Source organism: Trematomus bernacchii, unplaced genomic scaffold (genome assembly GCF_902827165.1).
Source record: "Trematomus bernacchii unplaced genomic scaffold, fTreBer1.1, whole genome shotgun sequence".
NCBI lineage: Eukaryota > Metazoa > Chordata > Actinopteri > Perciformes > Nototheniidae > Trematomus > Trematomus bernacchii.
Window position 1 is genome coordinate 14057330 of NW_022987739.1, and position 20859 is coordinate 14078188.

The following is a 20859-nucleotide window of genomic DNA, read 5'->3' on the forward strand; positions in this document are numbered from 1 at the left end:
GATGAGCTGTTAGGGATCGTTGCACAGAATAAATAAGCAGTTAAGTTTAATCGATTTTATTAAATGTAAAATCACACATGTAAACAATTAAATCTGATAATTCTTCTGATAAAGGATCAGGGAATAATATCGATGGTGAGTTTCCTACATCCTTTACGGTGTTAATGTGTCACATACGCAGGGTGCGAACCCAATCTACATCACTTTATATTTTTGTTTCACCATGTAAAATGTGCCTGCTAATTGGAGTGAAATTTAGAAAGTGTGTTTTGTAAATCTTGTACTTAATGTTGAATTGTAGTTCACATCCGTAAAAAGATGTGCAGCAGGAACTAGAATCATTTAGTCAAGTCACTAATAGTGTAATTATGTTCAGCACGCATTTGGAAACAGCGTCATGTCTGCTTGTTCCATTATTCACCTGTGCCTGTGACTTGTTGTGTGTAAGGGCTAGGAATGTGTGGTAATGTGTAATGTTGCACAACCCGAGTAAGGCTGAAGGTCAGCTGTGGTTTTATTAGAAGATGGTGAGGATGTGTTTAATGCACCAGAGGAAACAACCAAAGCCAGATAGAGACAAGACTGTACGACAGGAATCCTCCGTATTATCACGTAAAATGGTAGAGGAGATGACAATTACAGTTACTTTTGAGTTTATGTGGAGGCATGCATTGGGTAACATTTGCTCAGAGATCAAAATGACAGCCATAAAAAAGGAACCACACCCTGTAAGCAATGCATGTTAGATAATTCCCCTGCAATCTGCAGGCAGCAGCACACAGTCAATCAGGGAGCCAGAGGACACTGTGGGAAGCTATCCAAGTAGACACACCATAATGGCCTGACTGCTTTTAGAGGGCCATCTAAAAATAGTCAAGGACTGCCCCAATGCCCCACCTCCTTATCAACAGAGGAGGGCTTTTGCTCTGGCATAAGGAGCCAGGAAGCTGGCATGTGTCACAAAATTAGACCGCGACACACATTTGTCATACTGGGGAGGATCACTGCAACAAGAGTCTTACAAGGATATATGATATTGGATTTTTCTAATCTAAATTTTAAGTACATGACCAGTCAAACTGATGATCTAACAAAGCGTATGTTTTACTCGAAGTAAAAAAGTATTTAATGCCTGAATACACATCATGGCTACAGCTATGTACTGATACGCTTGTAGTAGAGCCACTAGCCCAGCTACAACACATATTACCCACACAGAAACTCTCCAAAAGGGTCTTCTATAATGCTTCCAGTGCTGTCCAGCAGAAAAACTGAGAATCTGACAGAAGCTTCCCATGGCTCCTTAGGTCTGACTACAAACTCTACATTGCTGTCCATGCTACACTGAAAGTTATCGGTCAGTCTTCCCCAAGATGCCGGACCATATGTGCCTTTTATTAACATTGCTCCTGACTTCCCAGTTGCATATTTAAATAAAATGGATGGGAAGGATAAAGCAGAATTTGAAGGAGAAGTTATCCCTTTAATAGACTAAGTTAGCCTACTATAATTTAAGCTAAAACATGTAATAAAATGTCAATTGGGACATGCATTTTGTTAATTACAAAAGGACAAAAAAAGAACTAATGGCGCATTAAGATTTAGGTTGTTGCAGAGTAAGAGACTGCACAGACATTTTTATCTTGTCGGTATGACTAAGTAGTAGGGACATGTTTGCAATTTGTGTCTGCTTTTAAGAGCCCAGCCCAATCGGCATAGACACAAACTTACACAAACATGACAGGTGTGCACTTCCCAAAAACAGCCAGCCAGAACGTGATGTGGAAATAAATGAAGTCCCAGTTCCTCCCAAACATCTGACTCTGCCTCTTCTCTCACTCTCTGTAACTAACTGACCAGCCAGACCAGATCAAAGAGCTGCTGCCCTGGAGCCACTGCAGCTATGCATCATAGCACATTAACATGTTCGGCAGGGCTGTAGGAGAAGAACACTCGGGTCTATAGAGGTGGGATTAGAAGCCAGAAAGCAGGCTCTCCTTGCAGCCAATTGGCTTCCACAGATGTAGAGACACACGCTGTGAAATTTGGCCTAAAGTAAGATGGAAGCTGTTGGAGTTTGTGTCTCTGTTTCCCAGAGGTTTTGAAAATGCATTTTCTCTTTTCCATTTTGCCTTACATCCACACCAAGCTGGCAATTTTCAAATAAAAAAAAAGTTATTTTCCTGAATAGATTATTTAAATCTGAAAACAGTGGTCTCACGTTGTAGAGCAGAGGGAACCGAGCTTTTACAACAACAAAAACATGATCTATGCTAATTGAATGACAACAGAAGAAGGTCAATCTTATTTGTACATGTAATATAAAAACCTAAAGTAAGTATTCACCCATGTCTGTTTCTTAAAAATAAAAAGCAGAATAGGAGAGGATGGAGTTCTTTCTCTCTGTCCAGCCAAATGGTGTGTGAAAGGCCCATTTACATTTAACTCATTGTTATGATGCTGTCTATCAGAGAATAATAGTAAACATATCTCTTACCTGAATTTCCCAACTGTTTGTAAAATCTATACTCCAAGTGGAGCTGCGGCGCCCTGGACTTTATAGGTTCCTGAATGAGAGAAGAGAAAGCAAAGTTAGTGTGAAATATGACATCACTTACAAATGAGTTAATGTCCAACACAGTATACTTCTACAATGACATGTTGGCTGTTTGGCTCAATTCAAATTGTAGGGGGGAATAATTGTCAATAGAAAAAAATAGTGCTGTGTATATATATAAAAATAAGGATAATAAGTTAATTTGAAATAAAGTCATTTTAAAACATGAATATTTGAACAGCTTTCAGTTCACACAATGACGAGGAATTAAAGATTCATAACACAAGTTGAGAGCTTCACCGCAAGGGAAGAAAGTAGTCCGTGAGTGACAGCCTTTGCATACAAATCACTATGATTAACCCGGCCTGCAATAAACTTAAATACCTACAGTACAATGTTAATTTCAATGCGTAATAGAACTTAAATTAGGTCTGAGGTCCGACTTATGGGATGTGAGAGGATAAAGAGCAGTTCCAGCTGGTGAACAGCAGGCTTTTGTGATGACATGGTGATAATGAACCCACTTGGACATATTGTTCATTATATCGCTAGCTCCAGCTTTACAACCTAAAATGTAATCTGATTAACGGCCACTCCTATGATGACAAGGGCATTATGGACAAACGTGGAGAGGATAAAACAAACACCCAACTTAATTCCTTTCTTTAATCTTCAATAGCTGTGACACAGACTGTGTTAAACCCTATGTCGACAATAGCAGTATGGGGTTCCCCTTTTCACACACTGTCAACTAGCTGGCTGTACATGGGTCCAAAGACATAGCCTACATTATCCTGTTGGTCAAATTAGTGGAATAAAGTCTGATGTGCCAAAGTGCATGAAGCATCCATACATAACATTTACCTCTAAGTCAGTCAAATGTGAATGTTTCTACCGTTTGAATTAAAATATACCAAGTAAATACAGTTAGTAATGAAGGCTAAAGGATGGAGATGACTGTAGCTCAAAACATTGAGCCAAGCAACTTCTCAAGAGGTGCTTAAAGTAAGATTTAATCTTAAAAAGTGTTTCTCTAGAGCATCTAATTCCAAGGCACTTCGATTTTGAATGGTATGAAATAAAAGCTGTTAAGCTCCTACAGTCACTCCATTAAGCCTTTATTAAATCAGGAGCATTTTCTCTTCTGCTGCCCTGCTACCGCGTAGGAGTGCAAACACAAAGTATGGGCCTTGTTCAACACATTCACATTTTTTTGATTTTTCCTTTTCTATGCTTTTGTGTTGGAGATACTCAGTCCAATATTCTAAACAATGATATAACATTTGCAGATATTACCTAAGGTAAGAATTCACTTTGAAACTCTTTGATGGAAGTGAAAGAATTAATGATAAAAAGGAGAATACCATAAAACAATCTGATATAAGGTTAGATGTTATGAATGGCAACAAACATCTGGCAAACACTGCAGGAACTATGAAGTCTCAAAAAAAAGAAATGATGTATGTTGAAGAGATGCAAAACTTATAACAATTTAAGACTAAAGACTTCAACGATGTAATAGAGACAATTGATGTCAACATTGAAAACTTTGCATTGCTACACCTATGGTTAATCCTGCTGCTCCAACATGAGAAGTAAGCAGCCAGTGTGCATGCTGGGGGAAAGTCATTAAGAGTGGAAACAGGATGGTAATACAGAGGAGGAGAGGCTGTAGGAGGAAGACACGTGACCAGTTTGGGAGGCGGAGCGGGGAACTGCTGCATCCACCTCCCACATCAACATGAACAGCAAGCAAGTCTCTCACAAGTCAGGCTATGCCAACGAGGAAAGAAATCATAAAATATATAAATAATAAGTTAAAAACAGATGGCATAAAACCACAGGACCCTTTAAAAACAGCTTACAATAGGAAACTGAGGCTTATGGCAGCTTTACGTACTTAATAGTCAACTGTATTCCTAGCAGATGGACTAAGCTACGGTTGTGTAAATGACCAAGCTGCAAAGATCTTATGTAACATCTTGCATATGACGAGAAATGTTCACAGAGCATTGCCCTTAACAAATAATCTTTGATCTGCGTGCCGACATGTTCCTCGGACCCAGCAGGGCTGCACCCATGGTAATGTTTTTGGGCGCTAGGAGTTGCTTTTTAACGGTCCTGACAATAACTGTGATATTTTAAAATGAAATATTGATATCATTTTAGTAATGCCATATCACAATACTGTGTGAATAATCTGGCCTATTTTAAGACAAAACAAACAATAACCCAAGTTGAAGATACATTTGACTGCATTGTATTTCTATAAAGATTAAGATAAACATGTAAGTGTGAATTATTTTTACAAAGATGTCATGGTGCCATGCAGAGAGCAGCTTTCTGCCAAGTGTGCTGTCCTGTGTCGAGGGCAGCTGACCTGCAAACTAGAAGTGCCCTTCCCTTCTGCTAACCCACCTCAGCTGTTACATACTACAATTATGTTGTAATGTATTTGGAGAAAGTATTTGGAGAAATATGATTGCTACATGATCTCATCGGTTTCGCCTTTATGTAAATAGTTTTGTCCGATTGATTATATGCTTTACTGCCACTTACTTCATCAGCATATATATAGAAAAGTAAGCCTACATGCTACCAGAATTGTAGTTCCTGGCATTTTTAATCCTATACGTGCATGTAAACAGACCGCCTCACATGTTACAATGTAGGACCACAACAACCAATCAGATACCACCATTTCTACAGCCACCCTCATTGGCTGGCTTCCCTGTGAAATCTCAACGAGGATTGCAGGGAAGTTGGACATGAGCGCATATACTGACCTACACTATCTGCTGCTCACAGCTAAAAAGCTTAGAGATTTGTCGATATCAGTGCTACGAGCCAACACTGCCTTAGTGGGATCAAATCTTGTAATTACAGCAGCCTGTGGACGGGTGTGAGATGAAATGTTACATGCCATTTCAAGGATCTCTCTTAGAGTGAAACACTGAAGCCTGTACCAATATATGATTACGTCATGACGGATTAGGTGGTGGTTTCTGTGTTTTAACCTGTGGTAGCCTCAGTACAGTTACGTGGATGGAGCGAGCCATCAGCCCCACACAGAGTCCTCTTACTGGGATTAACCAACTCTGCATATGATGTCATCTGGGCTAAATCTGATCTCTGCTCCAACACAGCTGAGAAAGATCACATTTGACCTCAGTAATAGGATGGAGTAATGACCACCAAATGAAGGGAGGAACGGGAAAACTATCAATGATAAAAGCAAGAGTGGACCGCGACTGAAAAAACATGTTTTTGTAAAGATTCAGCTTTCAGTCAAAACTTAAAATGTATACAAATGTCGAAATGTCAACAAAATGTGATATTGTGGACACAAAACAATGCTGTGAAAAAAAATCCAAGCACTTAATTTTGTTGATTTCTGTAGTCCTAATTATTCATCTTGTGACCCAAAAAATAAGTGTATTTTGCTGCCGTCTTCACTCTTGTTTGTTGGGGTCTTTAACCACAACTTATCACAGATAAAACAAAAAGGGCAGTTCTAATGATCACTCCAAAATAATGATAAAAAAAAAGAAAGATAATCACAGTTTCATAAAAGATTAATAATATTAACAATTTTAAAGCGAACATTTTATAAATACACTGGTTACAGCTTCGCAAATGGGATTAGTTTTTTTTCTTTCCTTTATCTTCTTTCGTAGTGTATATAGTAAACGGAATCATTTTAGTTTTTTAACCTTGTTCTGACATTTTAGAACCAAACGAATAATCTGTAGTCAAGAAAAAAATCACCATGCTACATATTGAAAACACAAGTAGTTACCTTACAGCTAACGGTCTACTGATGGGACTTCACCAATATGCCAACATTCTAAAATGATTTATTTCATAATTCTGTTGCAAGGTTGTACTATAGAGACAAGTTGTGGTGAAATACAAAGAGACTTCCTTTTTACCAGACAAACAAAATCCTGCATTTAAAACATTGTATAAGCTTGGAGTAAAGCAGACAGCTGCGATTATGTAATGTAACGCATAAAAAAACCATCTGTGTTGTTTATCAACTGTAAAGCCAGTGTGACATTCAACGTGTCCATGCATATGTCTATGTGTGTGCCATGTTCAGGGGAACAGAGCCAGCATTATGCATAAGGCCCAGAATAGACCGTGACCTTTGCCTGACACCCAGTAAACCATTTCACAATATGCAACTGGCATATGACTCCCCTCATCTTAGACAGCACAACTCAAATGTCAACATAGTGCATCTCTACTCAGCAGCCTCCATAGAAGTATCAATGATTCTAACTGCTAACTGTGAGGCTAAAACAAATGGAGAAGATTGAGAGGTGTGTGTGTGTGTATCTCTTTATGATTGGAGGTGTCTATGTTTGGGAGGTGGTGTTAAGGAGCGAGTGGTGTCAGAAAGCAACAGCTGGCCGGTATCCAGCACTTCTCCCGTTTCAGCTCAGATTTAACACACCCAGATGGAGCCATAAACTGCCCCTCAAAAACCATAATCTGGCAATGCTTGATATCAGACAGAATTAGACACCAATTGTATGTTAGAGAGAAGTTGACTAGAGTGGGGTAACCGTGACCTTTGACCTAGGCTCACTCAATGTGACGTGGTCTCACACATTGAAACCACGTTTGTTGTAGGAGAGGTGTGGTACAGCTAACCATGTATAAACCTATCTTATGGGCAACACTAAAAACGGCTTCCACAGACCTCAGTATCATTTTCAGGCCTTGGGCGATTTTCAGAGAGCTGCCATGTACTTCTCAAAATTGGTGTGAATGTAAAAAAACAGTAAGCGTTCAGATTGTATATAATGGAAATAGTTTTTGACTCAGGAAGCTGTAAAGCATCTGTCCATTTTTCAAACAGCTTTCAATAACCCACATTTGTTATGTTGGGTAATGCTGGTTCTTTTACAGCACGTGTTCAGAGGAAGGCAAACAAAGCCTATAATGTGACCAGGGAGTTCCACTCAAGTGAACCCAAGAGGCAAGTCTCCTTTGTCATTTAATAGAGGAGTGAGGCGTGGCATAAGTACAATGCATTGTATTGTGTACTTCCTTATTTGTTTAACTTTGAGCCTATACCCAATATAAATGTTTCCTATGGGTACTGACATATTTAGAAGTGATAACACGGTGCAGTCACTAAATAGTAGGATAAGGAGTTATTTTTCATATGCTAAACTAGGAAACACAACAGTAGAAACCATCAGCTTCCAATCTCTCTTTGTGTGCACTGCATATCCTGTCAAACACATCCCAAACTTTGCCTTTTTGTCTTGCTAAGCAAACTTTTAAAAATAGACATGTGGTCAATTTGGCTTCTGCTCTTTTCAAATTACCATCATCTGATTCTGGTTGGGTTATTTTGGTTTCCTACTTTAATTATGATGCTTTAAAGAAAGCTAAGACAGGAAAGTGCAGTGTTAACTCAGTCATACCATAATCACAATGAAGAAATTGTGAGAAACTTGGTTAACTATTGCTATAGCCTTGAACATATCATTTAGTAAACACAAGAATACAGTTTGAGCGTATCTTAAAAAAACCCTAAAATGGAAAATGAGACGTGCTATGCTATCAACGAGGATGTACACTCACACGGTACAATTACACAGCACTCACTGCTGGCACACACCCTACACCATATTCAAACCTATGTTTTTGTACAGTCGCACTTTCACTTTTGTTTTTCTACATAAAACACTGTAACTTGTTGCTACTCAGAAGTCAGCAATGCACTCCTGTAAAGGTTTTACGACTGATACTAAATCAAACTTAAAGCAACAATGCATCTGTGTGAATTTACTGTGTTGCTGCAAGCTACTGGTTCTTTAGAGGATTAGCTAGTTGAATGAAGGTAGGCTTTTACATGCTGTTGACATCCAAGGATGTATTCATACAGTCTGCCTGGCATGCTCTCTGGTGAGCCTTAGCAGGAAAGGGAAGAACTTAAATCGTCAAAATGTCACTTTAATTCCAGCCAAACATGCTGATAGAGCTTTTGTGCCTTCACAGTTCTTTGACAACTGCCTCATGGCGAGCTGGTGTAAGCTGCTGAGCTAGACTGCAACCAGAGTTGCTTATCATGCTTCAGTGGGTGGCGGACAGGAGACAGCAGAACAAGTATCACGACTGACCAGCACAGAGAGCACCTTAACTTGAATAAAAACACCTTACTCCTGTGCCTCTGCATTATTGACTTTCCACCCTTCACTATACATACAGTATATGTAGGTCCTATTTGGAAGCAATACACAACATTTTATAAAAAGGCATCATTCGTTTTTTTTGCGTTTACTTTGAAGCAGAATCTCACCACAAGCTGAACAACACAAAATTGTTGACATATTGCATTTAAAAAAAGGTCATGTTTTAAATGATAACATGTTATTTGCTTACACATCGCGCAAACGGATATTGGCATTCATTTGTAGTTAGGAATCTGCAAAGCATTGGAAACCCAATATGTTGTCTCATTAAAGCTCTATTTTGGTCTTTTGTCATGGCTTTTTCTTTTGAGCTAGAAACAACCAAGTTTGTTGCCGAGCTGAACCACATTGGTGAAAGAGTACATTTTCAGATGGTAAACCCAACACTTGTAGAACTGAAGGGAACTGCAGAGTCAGGCGATTATTGTCTGTGGGTGTATCAATATGGGTGACGCCTCTCATGTTACAAACTTTCATTTGACCTGATGCACCTATACAAATATTACTAAGTGCAGCTTTAAGGAGTGAAACTGAGATTCTGGTTATTTATTTGTTATTCACACAAAAACCTAGCTATCCAATTAGGTTGCCAACTTACATGATGCACTTAGCTAGATAATTTTCCGAGATAGCACCCTTATCAGTCTTATTTTTCAAAACAGAACAAACAGTCTTGTATCTTTTGAAATACAGAATGGTGATTCTTTATCTAAGTTAATGTCTTTACCAGTCAGATAACAACCAGCTGTTTAATTTTGTGTTTTGGCCAACTCATGGAATTAACCTTAATTAGCTTCATCTGATAAAGTCCAAAGGCAACACTTTACGTCATTTCAGCCTAAGCCATTAAGTTCACAGGCTTAAATTAGGAATCATTGACTACCAGCATATTTTTTGGAGGCAAAGGGCAATTTCAATATGAGGTCTAAAAATCATCTGTGCTTTGAACAAGCAGGCCCAACATAGGGTCAAACACTGTACAATGTACACAGCTGGAACACAATGCACAGTAAGTCTCTGTGTTTACTGTGTTGTCTCCCTACATGGCGTCTCCATTATCAGCCCCCTCTCTCTGGGCGATGAGAAGCGCGCTGAGCTGTACAATAAGTCCCAACACTATAGCAATCACCTATTACACTGCTCATGTGTTGGGCAGATATTACAGCCACTTGTCATTGTTGAAAGTGTTTGTCACCACAAAAAGGCCTCCAACAGTTTTATTACTTATTACTGATAATACCAGCTTTACAAGCGGCATGCCTCACAGGCACCTACTATCTGTCAATGGATGACCAAATACATGAAAAGTGACTTAATAAAGTACGAGCTGATTTGCAAAGTAGACTGGGGGAAATGTCAGCGAAAACTGATTGGCTCAAAGAGTAGATAGGTGTGGGCAGTGCACGTGTCCTGCACCCAGGGCTGAAACAATGATGGGTCAGGCGGGCCTGATGACCTTGATAAAGAAAGTCTCCTCAAGTCGGGATAATGGCAGAGAGAGAAACACTATAAGTCAAATACAAAAATATGACCCAGTGTGTGAAATACATTTTAGGGAAAAAAGAAAGGATGGTTACTTTCTTAGTGGACAGTTATGTCACCATGCCAGGGGAGTGTATCAATGGTGTCCCTTTACCCTTTAAATGAGCCTGATGGGTGCTAGTTTCTACAGTAGGCCATGACAGAAAGCTGGTATTATATGCTGCTGTTTCTTTAAGGCACTGGGATCTCCCCTGGGAGTAAAGCCTGCAGTGTACTTACAGCAGTGGCTATATGGTCCTGCCTCCATCACACAAGCGTTTGTCAGTGTGAGAAAGCATCCAGCTGAACCAAAGACTGAACCACTGTGTGTCGACAAGGTCCACTAACAAAGACGACCTTTCAGCACTCAGCAGTTTCCCCCTTCTCTCTTGCTTTTTGCAGCCGCATTCACAGCAGTTCCAGATCCACTGACAGAGAATCTTGTGCACACTGGCCTGCCATACGTCTCCGTCTCTGCTATCACGTGGTGGAGCAGGGTGACACTGGCATTCACCTTTGTCCCAGGTGCAGGCAGGCACTCCCACATACCCGACTTTGCAAGTTAGTACACTCAGCACATAAAGGCCCCAGCTCAACACTGAATAATCACTATGTGCTGTCCTGCAGGGGCGGGCAACTACAATTTATTACGCTGCAACAAAAAGAGATTAAACTACTTTAAACCAGCCAGATCACAAATCACACATTGCTATCTAAACAAAGCTTCCTTATTGGTTTCCTGGTAGACAACACTTTATTCAACCAGTCACAGTGCAATAATTCACATACTTCCTTATAGGCTCATTTGGGCCAACAGTCGATCATTTAAGAAATCTCCTTCATTTAAAGGGTAGGGAAATAATAGTGTATAGCATATAATAATATCTGTGATACAGCCAAAATGATAAGTAAACAAAAATGTATGAAGTTACCACTCAACAAAAACTAACTAACAGGATCCAGCTTGTCAAATGTAAGAATTTCTCTTTTCATAAAATAAACCTAGATTTGAATTAAATGGATTCATAAAATGTGATAAATAATCAACAGATTAATGATGATCAAACTATTTATTTATTAAGCCCTAATATGCTATACTCATAATATTGCCTTTATTTTTATCCAATTAAGATGAAACCGCACTTTATAAAGAAAAACATCAGCAACCAACAACAAGGTTTTTTCATATTGCATATTCATTGCCAAAAATGACTTTAGATGATATCTATAAGTGAGCAGCTAAAGTGACAGAAAGACAACAGAGGGGAAACCACTCATGTTGAGCATGTGTTAGCAAGTGCTCATAGATATAAGGGCTGTTATTTGTGTCAGTCCATAAGGAAGAGCTCTGAAACACCCTCTGACAGAACACAAGCCCTTAAGGCCCGGACACACCAATCTGACAACAAAGAACTGACACAGACGAACCCCGACTGTTGCGTCGCCTCGCGTCTCTGCGTTTTGGCCATGTGTCGCACTGGAACACACCGCAAAGACTTCAGCCGACGGCCAAGAAGCACGTACGAACTGCGCATGCGTGAGTGGCAATAACTCTCCTTACCAGTAGGCGGCGGTAGTGTGTCATTCAAAAGAGGCAACAACCGGAAGACAGACTGCGTGATAACCGAGAGAAGAAGAACAGACTGCGTGATATAAACAAACAACAAATAGCGTGTGCGTTCCATTTTCACTCTACAACGAGAAGCTCATGGGGCTTTCCCAAACCTGTGTCGAGAGCTGGAGTTAAATGAAATCTCAGATTTGCCTTCTTAATAGTTTGTTTGGGTCCCTCACTTCCGTTTCGCTTCTCATGCACTGATTCGCTAGCTGAACAGCCAATCAGAGTGATTTCTTTTGCCGAGTGCCTTTGGCCGACTGCCCGCCGATTCAACAGTTTACGGCCAAAAAGGCGTCGGCACGGCTGAAAAGACCCGACGGTGCGGGACACACCAATCTGAGTAGGGCGTGTCGACGCTCATCGTCGGCCTGACGCCCACAAACACCGATAATCGGCCTGGTGTGTCCGTGCCTTTAGCCCTACTGGACAGGCAGCGACATTCACTGGGTAAGCCCCGGGAGCTGGCAGAGACAGAAACTGTGTGAGAGTCTGGGTTAGTCTGAGAATTGACAAGGGAGAAGCTCCATGATAGGCATAAAAACACTGTTGCTATGGCTGAAAACTACTTTAATAATAAGAGGCCAATTTGTTTAGTTTGTGTTGGATCTGTAAGCCTCAAAGAGAAAGCTATTGTGGAGAGCAATTAGAGTCATCATTGCAGAAAATACAATTATTATACAAACAAAACATGAATCACTATCTAAAATGAGTCTTCAAAATCATATATAAACCCAGAAGCCTCACAATCGGGCCCCACTAATAGCCTGGCAATGTTGTGCTTTAACACCATTAGCACACTACTTCCTCTAACGCCATAGCCCTCACCATCCACACTGCCCTCTCACACCTGGACCAGAGGAACACATATGTGAGAATGCTGTTCATTGATTACAGTTCAGCCTTCAACAGCATTGTGCCCTCCAAGCTGGTCATCAAGCTCAGAGACCTCGGCTCAACAGTGCCCTCTGTGACTGGATCCTGAACTTCCTGACGGGCAGACGCAAGGCAGTGCGGGTGGGAAACATCACATCCTCCACCCTGATCCTCAGCACCGGAGCCCCTCAAGGCTGCGTGCTCAGCCCTCTCCTCTACTCCCTGTTCACACACGACTGCGTGGCCACACACAGCTCCAACACCATCGTGAAGTTTGCTGACGACACGACCGTCATCGGCCAGATCACAGACGGCTACGAGACGGCGTACAGAGAGGAGGTCAAAAACCTGACATCTTGGTGCCAAGATAACAACCTCCATCTCAACGTCAGCAAAACCAAGGAGCTGATTGTGGATTACAGGAAGCAGCAGAGAGAGGGACACACCCCCATCGCCATCAATGGGACTACGGTAGAGAGAGTCAGCAGCTTCAGGTTCCTCTGTGTCCACATCACTGAGGACTAGGGATGTCCCGATCACCTTTTTTTGCTCCCGATCCGATTCCGATCATTTGATTTTGACAATCTGCCGATACCGATTTTTCCCGATCCGATCTTTATGCAATGCATTAAGAGAAAAAAAAGGAGAAAAGCATTCAAGTTGTCCCTTAAACCCCACGTTCTCCACCACAGATAACGGCTGGTCATCCAACGCGATGAATTCAGCTATCTTGGCTGTTATTTCTTTGGCCTTTCACTGTTCTGGGGCAGTTTCTCTTTCCTTTTAAAAGTCTCTGAAAGTGTCGGTTGTTTCAGTGCCGTTACCTGAGTGGCCGCTGTGTACTCGTTGTGTTGTTGTTGGTGTTTGTTTCTCAGGTGGCGTATTAGATTGGTCGTGTTGAACGTAGCTCTGTTCTTTCCACCACGTGGAACCTCCGCCTTGCAAACATTGCATCTGGCTGTTACACTGCCTTCGCTTTCAATTTTATAATACTTCCAAACTCCTGACATTTTCTCTGTCCCGACTCCCGAGTCACCAGCTGAACGTAGCCTGTTGTTAGCTTACTGCTACTATTAGACACTGCGCCCTGCCCACTCTGTTGCCAGATTTGAGAGAAATAAGCAACCAGGTCTATGAAAACAAGCCCAAAAGAAGCAACACATACATGATGTTGTGTAATTTTAAACCAAAACTAAGGCCTCAGGATGACTTTAAGACGTGAACATGGTCATTTTTGTTTTGTAACATTAAATGAAATAATAAAAATATTTTATATAAAAAAAAAAATTTAAAAAAAATTCCCGATCCCCGATTTTTTTCTCCCGATTCCGATCTTTTGAAAATCACGTGATCGGCTCCGATCCCCGATCACGTGATCGGATCGGGACATCCCTACTGAGGACCTGACATGGACTCTTCACACTACCACCATCACCAAAAAAGCTTGACAGCGGCTCTTCTTCCTCCGCAGGCTAAGGAGGTTCAACATGGACTCCAGGATACTCTGCAACTTCTACAGGTGCACCATAGAGAGTATCCTGACTGGCTGCATCACGGCCTGGTACGTCAGCTGCACCACCCTCAACCGTAAGGCTTTACAGAGGGTGGTGAAAACTGCACAGAACATCACCAGGACGGAGCTGCCATCCATGGAGGACCTTTACTCCCAGCGGCTCAGGAAGAAGGCCCTCAGAATTATAAAAGACCCCCCATCACCCCAGCAACAAACTGTTCTGTCTGCTGCCGTCTGGCAGGAGTTACCGCAGCATCAGGACTAAAACCACCAGACTCAGGGACAGTTTCATCCTACAGGCCATAAGACGGTTAAACACCTGAACTGTTGAAACAACATCCATAACATTCATCTGGCTGCTATTTAGAAATGTTTTATCTATTTATCTAATATATCATATTCCAATAACTTGTATATAGACTCTTATTGCACTTTTTAAACTATATTTATTTTTGTATTTACTATTTACTTGCACTATATGTTTCTGTTTACCTGTTTTATTGTGTTGCACTGTTGGAGGAGCCTGTGACCTAAGATTTTCATTGTCATAACTACACTGTAGCTATGTTCGTATGACAAAATAAAAACCTTGAACCAATATACATGCTGATAAAGCCAAGATGATAAATGCTGGGTCCAGTGGGCCAGAAGATCTATGGAGGAGTGTTACTGCCCCAATGCCAGATCCATATATAGCTGGACACCATGGGGTTAAAAATACCCAAACAGATGGGAGGGTTCACAGGCAAGGGGGGGGGGGGGGGGGAGCAGCCAGCACAACCAGAGATTTCAGAGGAGAGGAGAACTGCAATTACAGCTGTTTGCTAACCTCTGCCTTCTACGTGGTTAGCAAAGCCTTCAGTGGATGCCCGTTCAGAGATAATGACCTCGCTGGAGATACGATGTGGTGGAGATGACGCCAAGCCCACCCATCAGCTCCAGTAGGACTACTTAACTGGAGTTTGAGTTAGGCCTTGCTTACATCAAGGCATTACCAGAGAGGAAAAAAAGCTGCCAGTGATCAAAGAGCTACTACAAGTGGCAACACATTTATAGCTGAGAAAAGATGCATAGAGGAAAGTTGATGTAGAGGAAATGGCTGAGCAGTCACCTGCTGGCCTAGAATCCAAAAAGCAAACAGGCCCTGACATTTCATGTGGTTTTTTGCAGCCTGTTTAAATGCTATTTAAAACAGTGGCTTTGGGAAAAAAAAGGGATTCATGCCGACAAAACAAAAACACGCAGTAAATTATTGATTGCACATGGGGCCTGGAGTGAGCTTATTAGAAGGAGAGCTTCCACAAGAATTAAAATCAACTCCTCTGACTGAGGGAATTGTAGTATAGTATTAGGTAGATACACATTTTAAATGTTGGCTTACAAAGAATATTGATTATATTTTACAAATAGTAAAAGTCTTACAACATTTGTTTACCTCTTGAATGACACAAATTGTTAAGGCTGAAAATGTTTTACTTTCAGTTTGTCCTATTTTTTTTATATTCCTTTTTTTTTTTTATATACACACACACACACACACACACACACACACACACACACCGCTCAAGATATGGTTTAAGATATTATCCAAGTCTAATAGTCAAGTCTTCCTCACCGCTTTGATAAACACAAGCAGAGAATGGTTGACTCATTAACAGCCCATGGGGCCTAGCTGTGGGAGGAGGGGACAGTTCCTTTATACTTCCTGTGTCTGGCTCTCTTAGGTCAAAGAGTCAACTGCACAAGAGTCTGCTGCACATTTAAATGAACCTTTGACTGCTAGAAAATAAAAATAAGAAGCAAGTAGTAGTCTTAATACAGAATACAGGATGAAGACTGACATTGGAGATGTCCCAGAACAGTTTTGTGGTGCATACATGGAAGTGAAAGCTCGTAGACATTTCTGTTGGTTCACCAACCCTGAGGATGCACTTACCAATTTGATGGCGACATATTCGTTAGTATAGAGATTTTTTCCCAACCGCAGCTCTCCAAAGTTCCCGCAGCCGATTTTTTTACCCACACGGAAGTTCGGGCCAACCATAAGAACTCCAGAATTGGTCCCTGAACTTCGGCCCCCATGTCCAGTCCTGCTGCCTGTTGTCTTAGACATCTTTTTCCCTTCCTCTGTCTCTCCCTTGCCCCCTCTCTTTTCAAAATCCATAAGCTTGTGATACCCTGGCCTCTCCACGGTTATTCTCCAGCCATGCAAACCATAGAAACTCCAATAACAACGACAGAGGACGCTTTAGGGAGGGGGAGGGAGACAAACTCTCACAGGACAGAGGAAAGGTGTTGCTGTTAAAATGTGCAATGATTCAGAGGACACTTCAATGAGCTGAAGTGTCTATCAGTCGGGTCTTCTGCTGAGTGCTTCCCTTTTTTCTTTGGGTTCCTTGTTTAGCAGAGGGGTTCCTTCCTTGTGTGTTTCTCCAGCTCCAGTCTCAGAGTAGCATGTCCCTGCCTGAAGAATAGGCAGGTTGTCCTAGGATGTGCCCACAGATGCACATACAATTCTAGTCATAAAAAAGCACTCCGAAACCCAGCTACTGCATCCACAAGGACACTTGGGAACATCTCCTAGAGTGCCTCATTCCTTCTGGTCAGCCTTCAGTGACACAGTGGACGCTCTCCATGATGCAGGGCCACAGCAGACAAGGCAACCCAGAGGCAGAGAAAACAGCTGGAGGAAAGACCGGTAACTGATGGGTCTGATGATAGCTGGATATCTGAAAAAGCAAAAACAAAGAGATATCAGTTAGTACTCTGTATAGCCTGTTACTACAACAAAGATCATAAAATACACTCCAAATAAACTCTATCATTACTTTTTCTTAAAATGTATTTTTTATATTAATTGACTTAAAAGATGTTCTATATATTTACTCACTTCAGACAATATATTCTGTCCTGTAGCTATCCCCTTCTAGATTCATGACAAAAAGTCAAACCGTATATAAGCATAATCTGGAGATTGTAAAAAAAAAAGCCAAAACTCAAACCATTATTTGCTCTCATAATACTTCTGGCCATGTGGACATAAACAATATATATATAATAAAACTTTAACCTTTGACTTGAAGATCAATGTATGTCTACTATGGCTGTTCCTTACTACAGCTGAAATTAGATCTTGCTTCAGACCGGCACAAGGTTAATTCAATAAAGCAATCAATAGGAGCAGAAATATTCCACAGTGGACCTCAGGTATGAGAGGAAAATAAATCATCTAATTTTTGTAATGCCCAAGACACAGAGCCTATCAGTGAAACTCTTGTAAGCAAGACTAAAGTGTAAATTAATTGAAACACCTGAGCCAAGTTTCAGGCACAATCCTCAAAAGCTTTTGCAAAGCTCCAAAATGTCCTACTTACTAAAACAAATAAAGGTCAAGAAAGTAACAGGATATGATTCTAAGCCATACACTATTGTAGGAGCAATGCAGGGCACAAACAACATCAATCAAACCATCATTTCAGTTTTCATTAGCAGTGTAACTTGACCTTCTCTGTGCAGCTTTTCGCTAACAATCACATGCAGACATATCTGTCCAGAGCTGCTCTCCTAACTCCCCTATGTCCATGATCTAAGACGTTTGGTGGAGCAGGTAATGCAAGCACTAGTACTGGGCAGCTACTCTTTCTTATGGAAAGGCACTTACACGGATCAATGACTGCTGTAATGCCCCATCTCATCATAACATTTGCATCATTGGGAAGCATATTATTGGAAGGATTTGGATACAGTCTGGTCTACAGTTAGCAATGCTGTAACTGAAAGACTAAAGACTAAAATAGCCATCACAGGTCAAACATACAGTAATATGAGATGATTTAGCACTGGTTTATGATAATAAATAGGTATTCAAAACATTGGAGTTATAGTTTTCTGATGTTTATCTGTGATAGAATTTGAGAGTTGGCTTTTTTAATGAGAAGGCAAAACTACATAAATAAAATAAAAAAGAATAAAAAATAGGTACCAATGTCTGACGTTTAGTGAACACGGGCGGGAGTCATTTCATTTCCTGCGTAGAAAACATTCTACCTTTCGTCAGCAACTTCTGACATCTATGTAAACACTGAATCAGTGGTGCCAGACAGGAGAACAATTTAATATATCCTTATAAAACCTTCATCCCTGCCTTAAATTAGACTTACTCTTTAAGTTCTAAATATAAAAAGGAAAAACCTATTTGACATGGTGGCAGGTGACCTATTTTGTTCCCTGCCACAGCCAACATTTCCCCTTTATTTGGCAGGTGCTAAGAAGATCATTCCCTAGGTACGAGTTCATAAAGAATGACACAACGATTACAAATACACTGAGACGTTGAGTATGTCTGTACTCTTTCACTACTGCAGTCAGCCTGAAAAAAACACACACATTTATAAACCAAGTATGAGGTCAATCATTACACTGTCATGTCTTCCTTGAAGCATGAAGCATGACGCATGGCGATACTTACTGTAGAAATAGGAAGAAACTAGCCTACCTGGTCACAAGATTTGGAAATGATCACAACAACTGAAATGCACTAAGACAAGCACCTGATTTGTCAAGATGACCCAAAAAACAATTCAATGCTTTTAAAACAAGTATGATAAAGTGTTAATATAAGAAAGAATAGTGATGGCCCTTGAAAAAATGAAATAGTTCACTGTCTCAGTCTAGAAATGTGGGCCACCATAGCGAAACATGTATCTGGCTGATTTCAGGAAGTTGAGTATTGTTTTTCCTGTCAGCTGTTTGATATAGATACAATGTTATTTTTAACATGGTGAGATGTTTTATGTTCTTAGTTTTGGGATGTCACATCAACTAACTGACAGAAAACCTGTGAATAATGCCTCACCAAACGAGATCGGTTCGTTTCTCACATTATCTTGCCATGAACGTTGTAGTCGATGCAGTTAGCTTGTAATAACACGACACAAGACGAATTCAAACGTTATAAATATAAATCGAACAGCCATTAAAGCTGTTATAGACAAGTCTTGGTTGATACATTTTCATTTCCGTGTACAGAAGATCTGCCCTTTGAGCTTATATTAATGCTACTAGTAGCTAACCGAATAACGTCGGGGTTGGCAGCTGTCATTTAGCGCGTAACGTCAGTTTAAATACAGCCGTTTTCTCTCTAAAGCCCTATGTTAGTTTTCTATTATGAGATGAGGTCTTAAAAAACGAATTCACTCCTAAAATCCGTCAATGGGTGTGTTGAGAAGGGTTAAGTTAACATAGCTGGTACGACGGACAAGGCCAGATACTCTGAAGTTAGCAAGCTTCAGTTAGCTTGATATCGTTCAATCGCTTGCTTCCGTTTAAACGTATACTTATGGTAGCTACATAAAACAACACTATCGGCACATTCTCCTTGAGTAGACGTTTATTCTATCGTTGACGCTTAATCGAAATGTCACATTAGCAGTGATAAGCTAACCGAGCTAGCACCTACCACAAACACCGTTCTTCTTGGCCCAACGCCTAATAAAAACGATGTACCATCGGCTAATCTGTTAACAACACTTTACCTTTTCAAACACAAACTAGCTAACCGTAAGCAAACTGATGCAAAGGGAACAAGTCGAAGCAGGAACGATCATAAAATATTCATTGATTGACATTCGCTGTGCTACATTAACATGGTCAGTTAGTAAACGCTTATTAACTGAGAAATAACAACGTCGCAACTACTTAATGCCACAGATTGTATGATAAGAGGGTTAGTTGTTTCACCTGAGAGTATTGGTATTTTTGGTTCAGCTCCCAGCTGTAAGTATTACCCTGACCATTGCCTGCCGGGCAACTCCTTAATCCAGAACAACCGACTGCACACCATCGGCAGCCCGGATCTCTTACCGTTTAGCTTTCTAGCTAGCCATTTAGCAAGCTAGCCACTGAAACATTAGCAAGAACGCTAACGAACGGCGGGACGGTGTCTTGAAAAAACAACAACACATTTATGTCGCTAAAGGAAAGCGTGTTACCTTTACATGTCAGCTACCAGAAGGCATTCGAAGTCATGGTTCATGGTGTGTGGGTATCCTTCTCATTTCGTTTCTCTAGCCTCTCAAGTTGCTATGATTTTGCTGTTGTCTCTTTAAGCCTCCCTCCGCTGCCCGATACCCAGGCAGGCACAGCGTCACGCCGGCTCACAGCTCACACCACCGCGGTACGCTGAAAAACTGACGCAACTGGTTTGGTGAATAAAGCAAAACATCAGGCGTGAGTAGCTCATTGATTAGCTGCTGTGAGCTGGTCAACTGAATATACAATGGTGTGCGCTGGTGAAAGTAACTAAGTACATTTGATCAAACAATTAAGTAAACTGTTGAGGTACTTGTACTTTACTTGAGTATTTTCATGTTATGCTACTTTACTTATACTACAATTCAAAGGTACCCAGCAGTGAATAAAGTCATTCAAATGTGTTCCACCTTTACCAGCTTGATAAAAGTATCAATAATTATAACCAAAACATATAATATATATATATATATATATATATATATATATGATTTTGGGCTAATCTGCATATTCAGTACTTTTACTTTTGGTAGGC

The 20859-nt window shown here is 40.7% G+C and overlaps 1 protein-coding gene across 5 annotated transcripts in view; it reads right to left on the bottom strand.

Moving 5' to 3' along the window:
• Positions 1 to 20468, bottom strand: part of csnk1g2b (casein kinase 1, gamma 2b) — a 37250-nt gene extending 16782 nt beyond the window's left edge. For 4 of the 5 annotated variants that reach the window (XM_034146853.1, XM_034146851.1, XM_034146855.1 and 1 more), the window contains exons 1-3: positions 20285 to 20468; positions 16231 to 17023; positions 2498 to 2567 (exon numbers count right to left, since the gene is read on the bottom strand). In XM_034146853.1, the coding sequence (XP_034002744.1) occupies positions 2498 to 2567; positions 16231 to 16458 (298 nt within the window). In that variant the 5' untranslated portion in view covers positions 16459 to 17023; positions 20285 to 20468. Of the gene's footprint in view, positions 1 to 2497; positions 2568 to 16230; positions 17024 to 20033; positions 20139 to 20284 lie in introns of those variants that run through there. The other variant, XM_034146852.1, reaches the window with a different exon arrangement.
• Between the last annotated feature and the right edge of the window lie 391 nt (positions 20469 to 20859).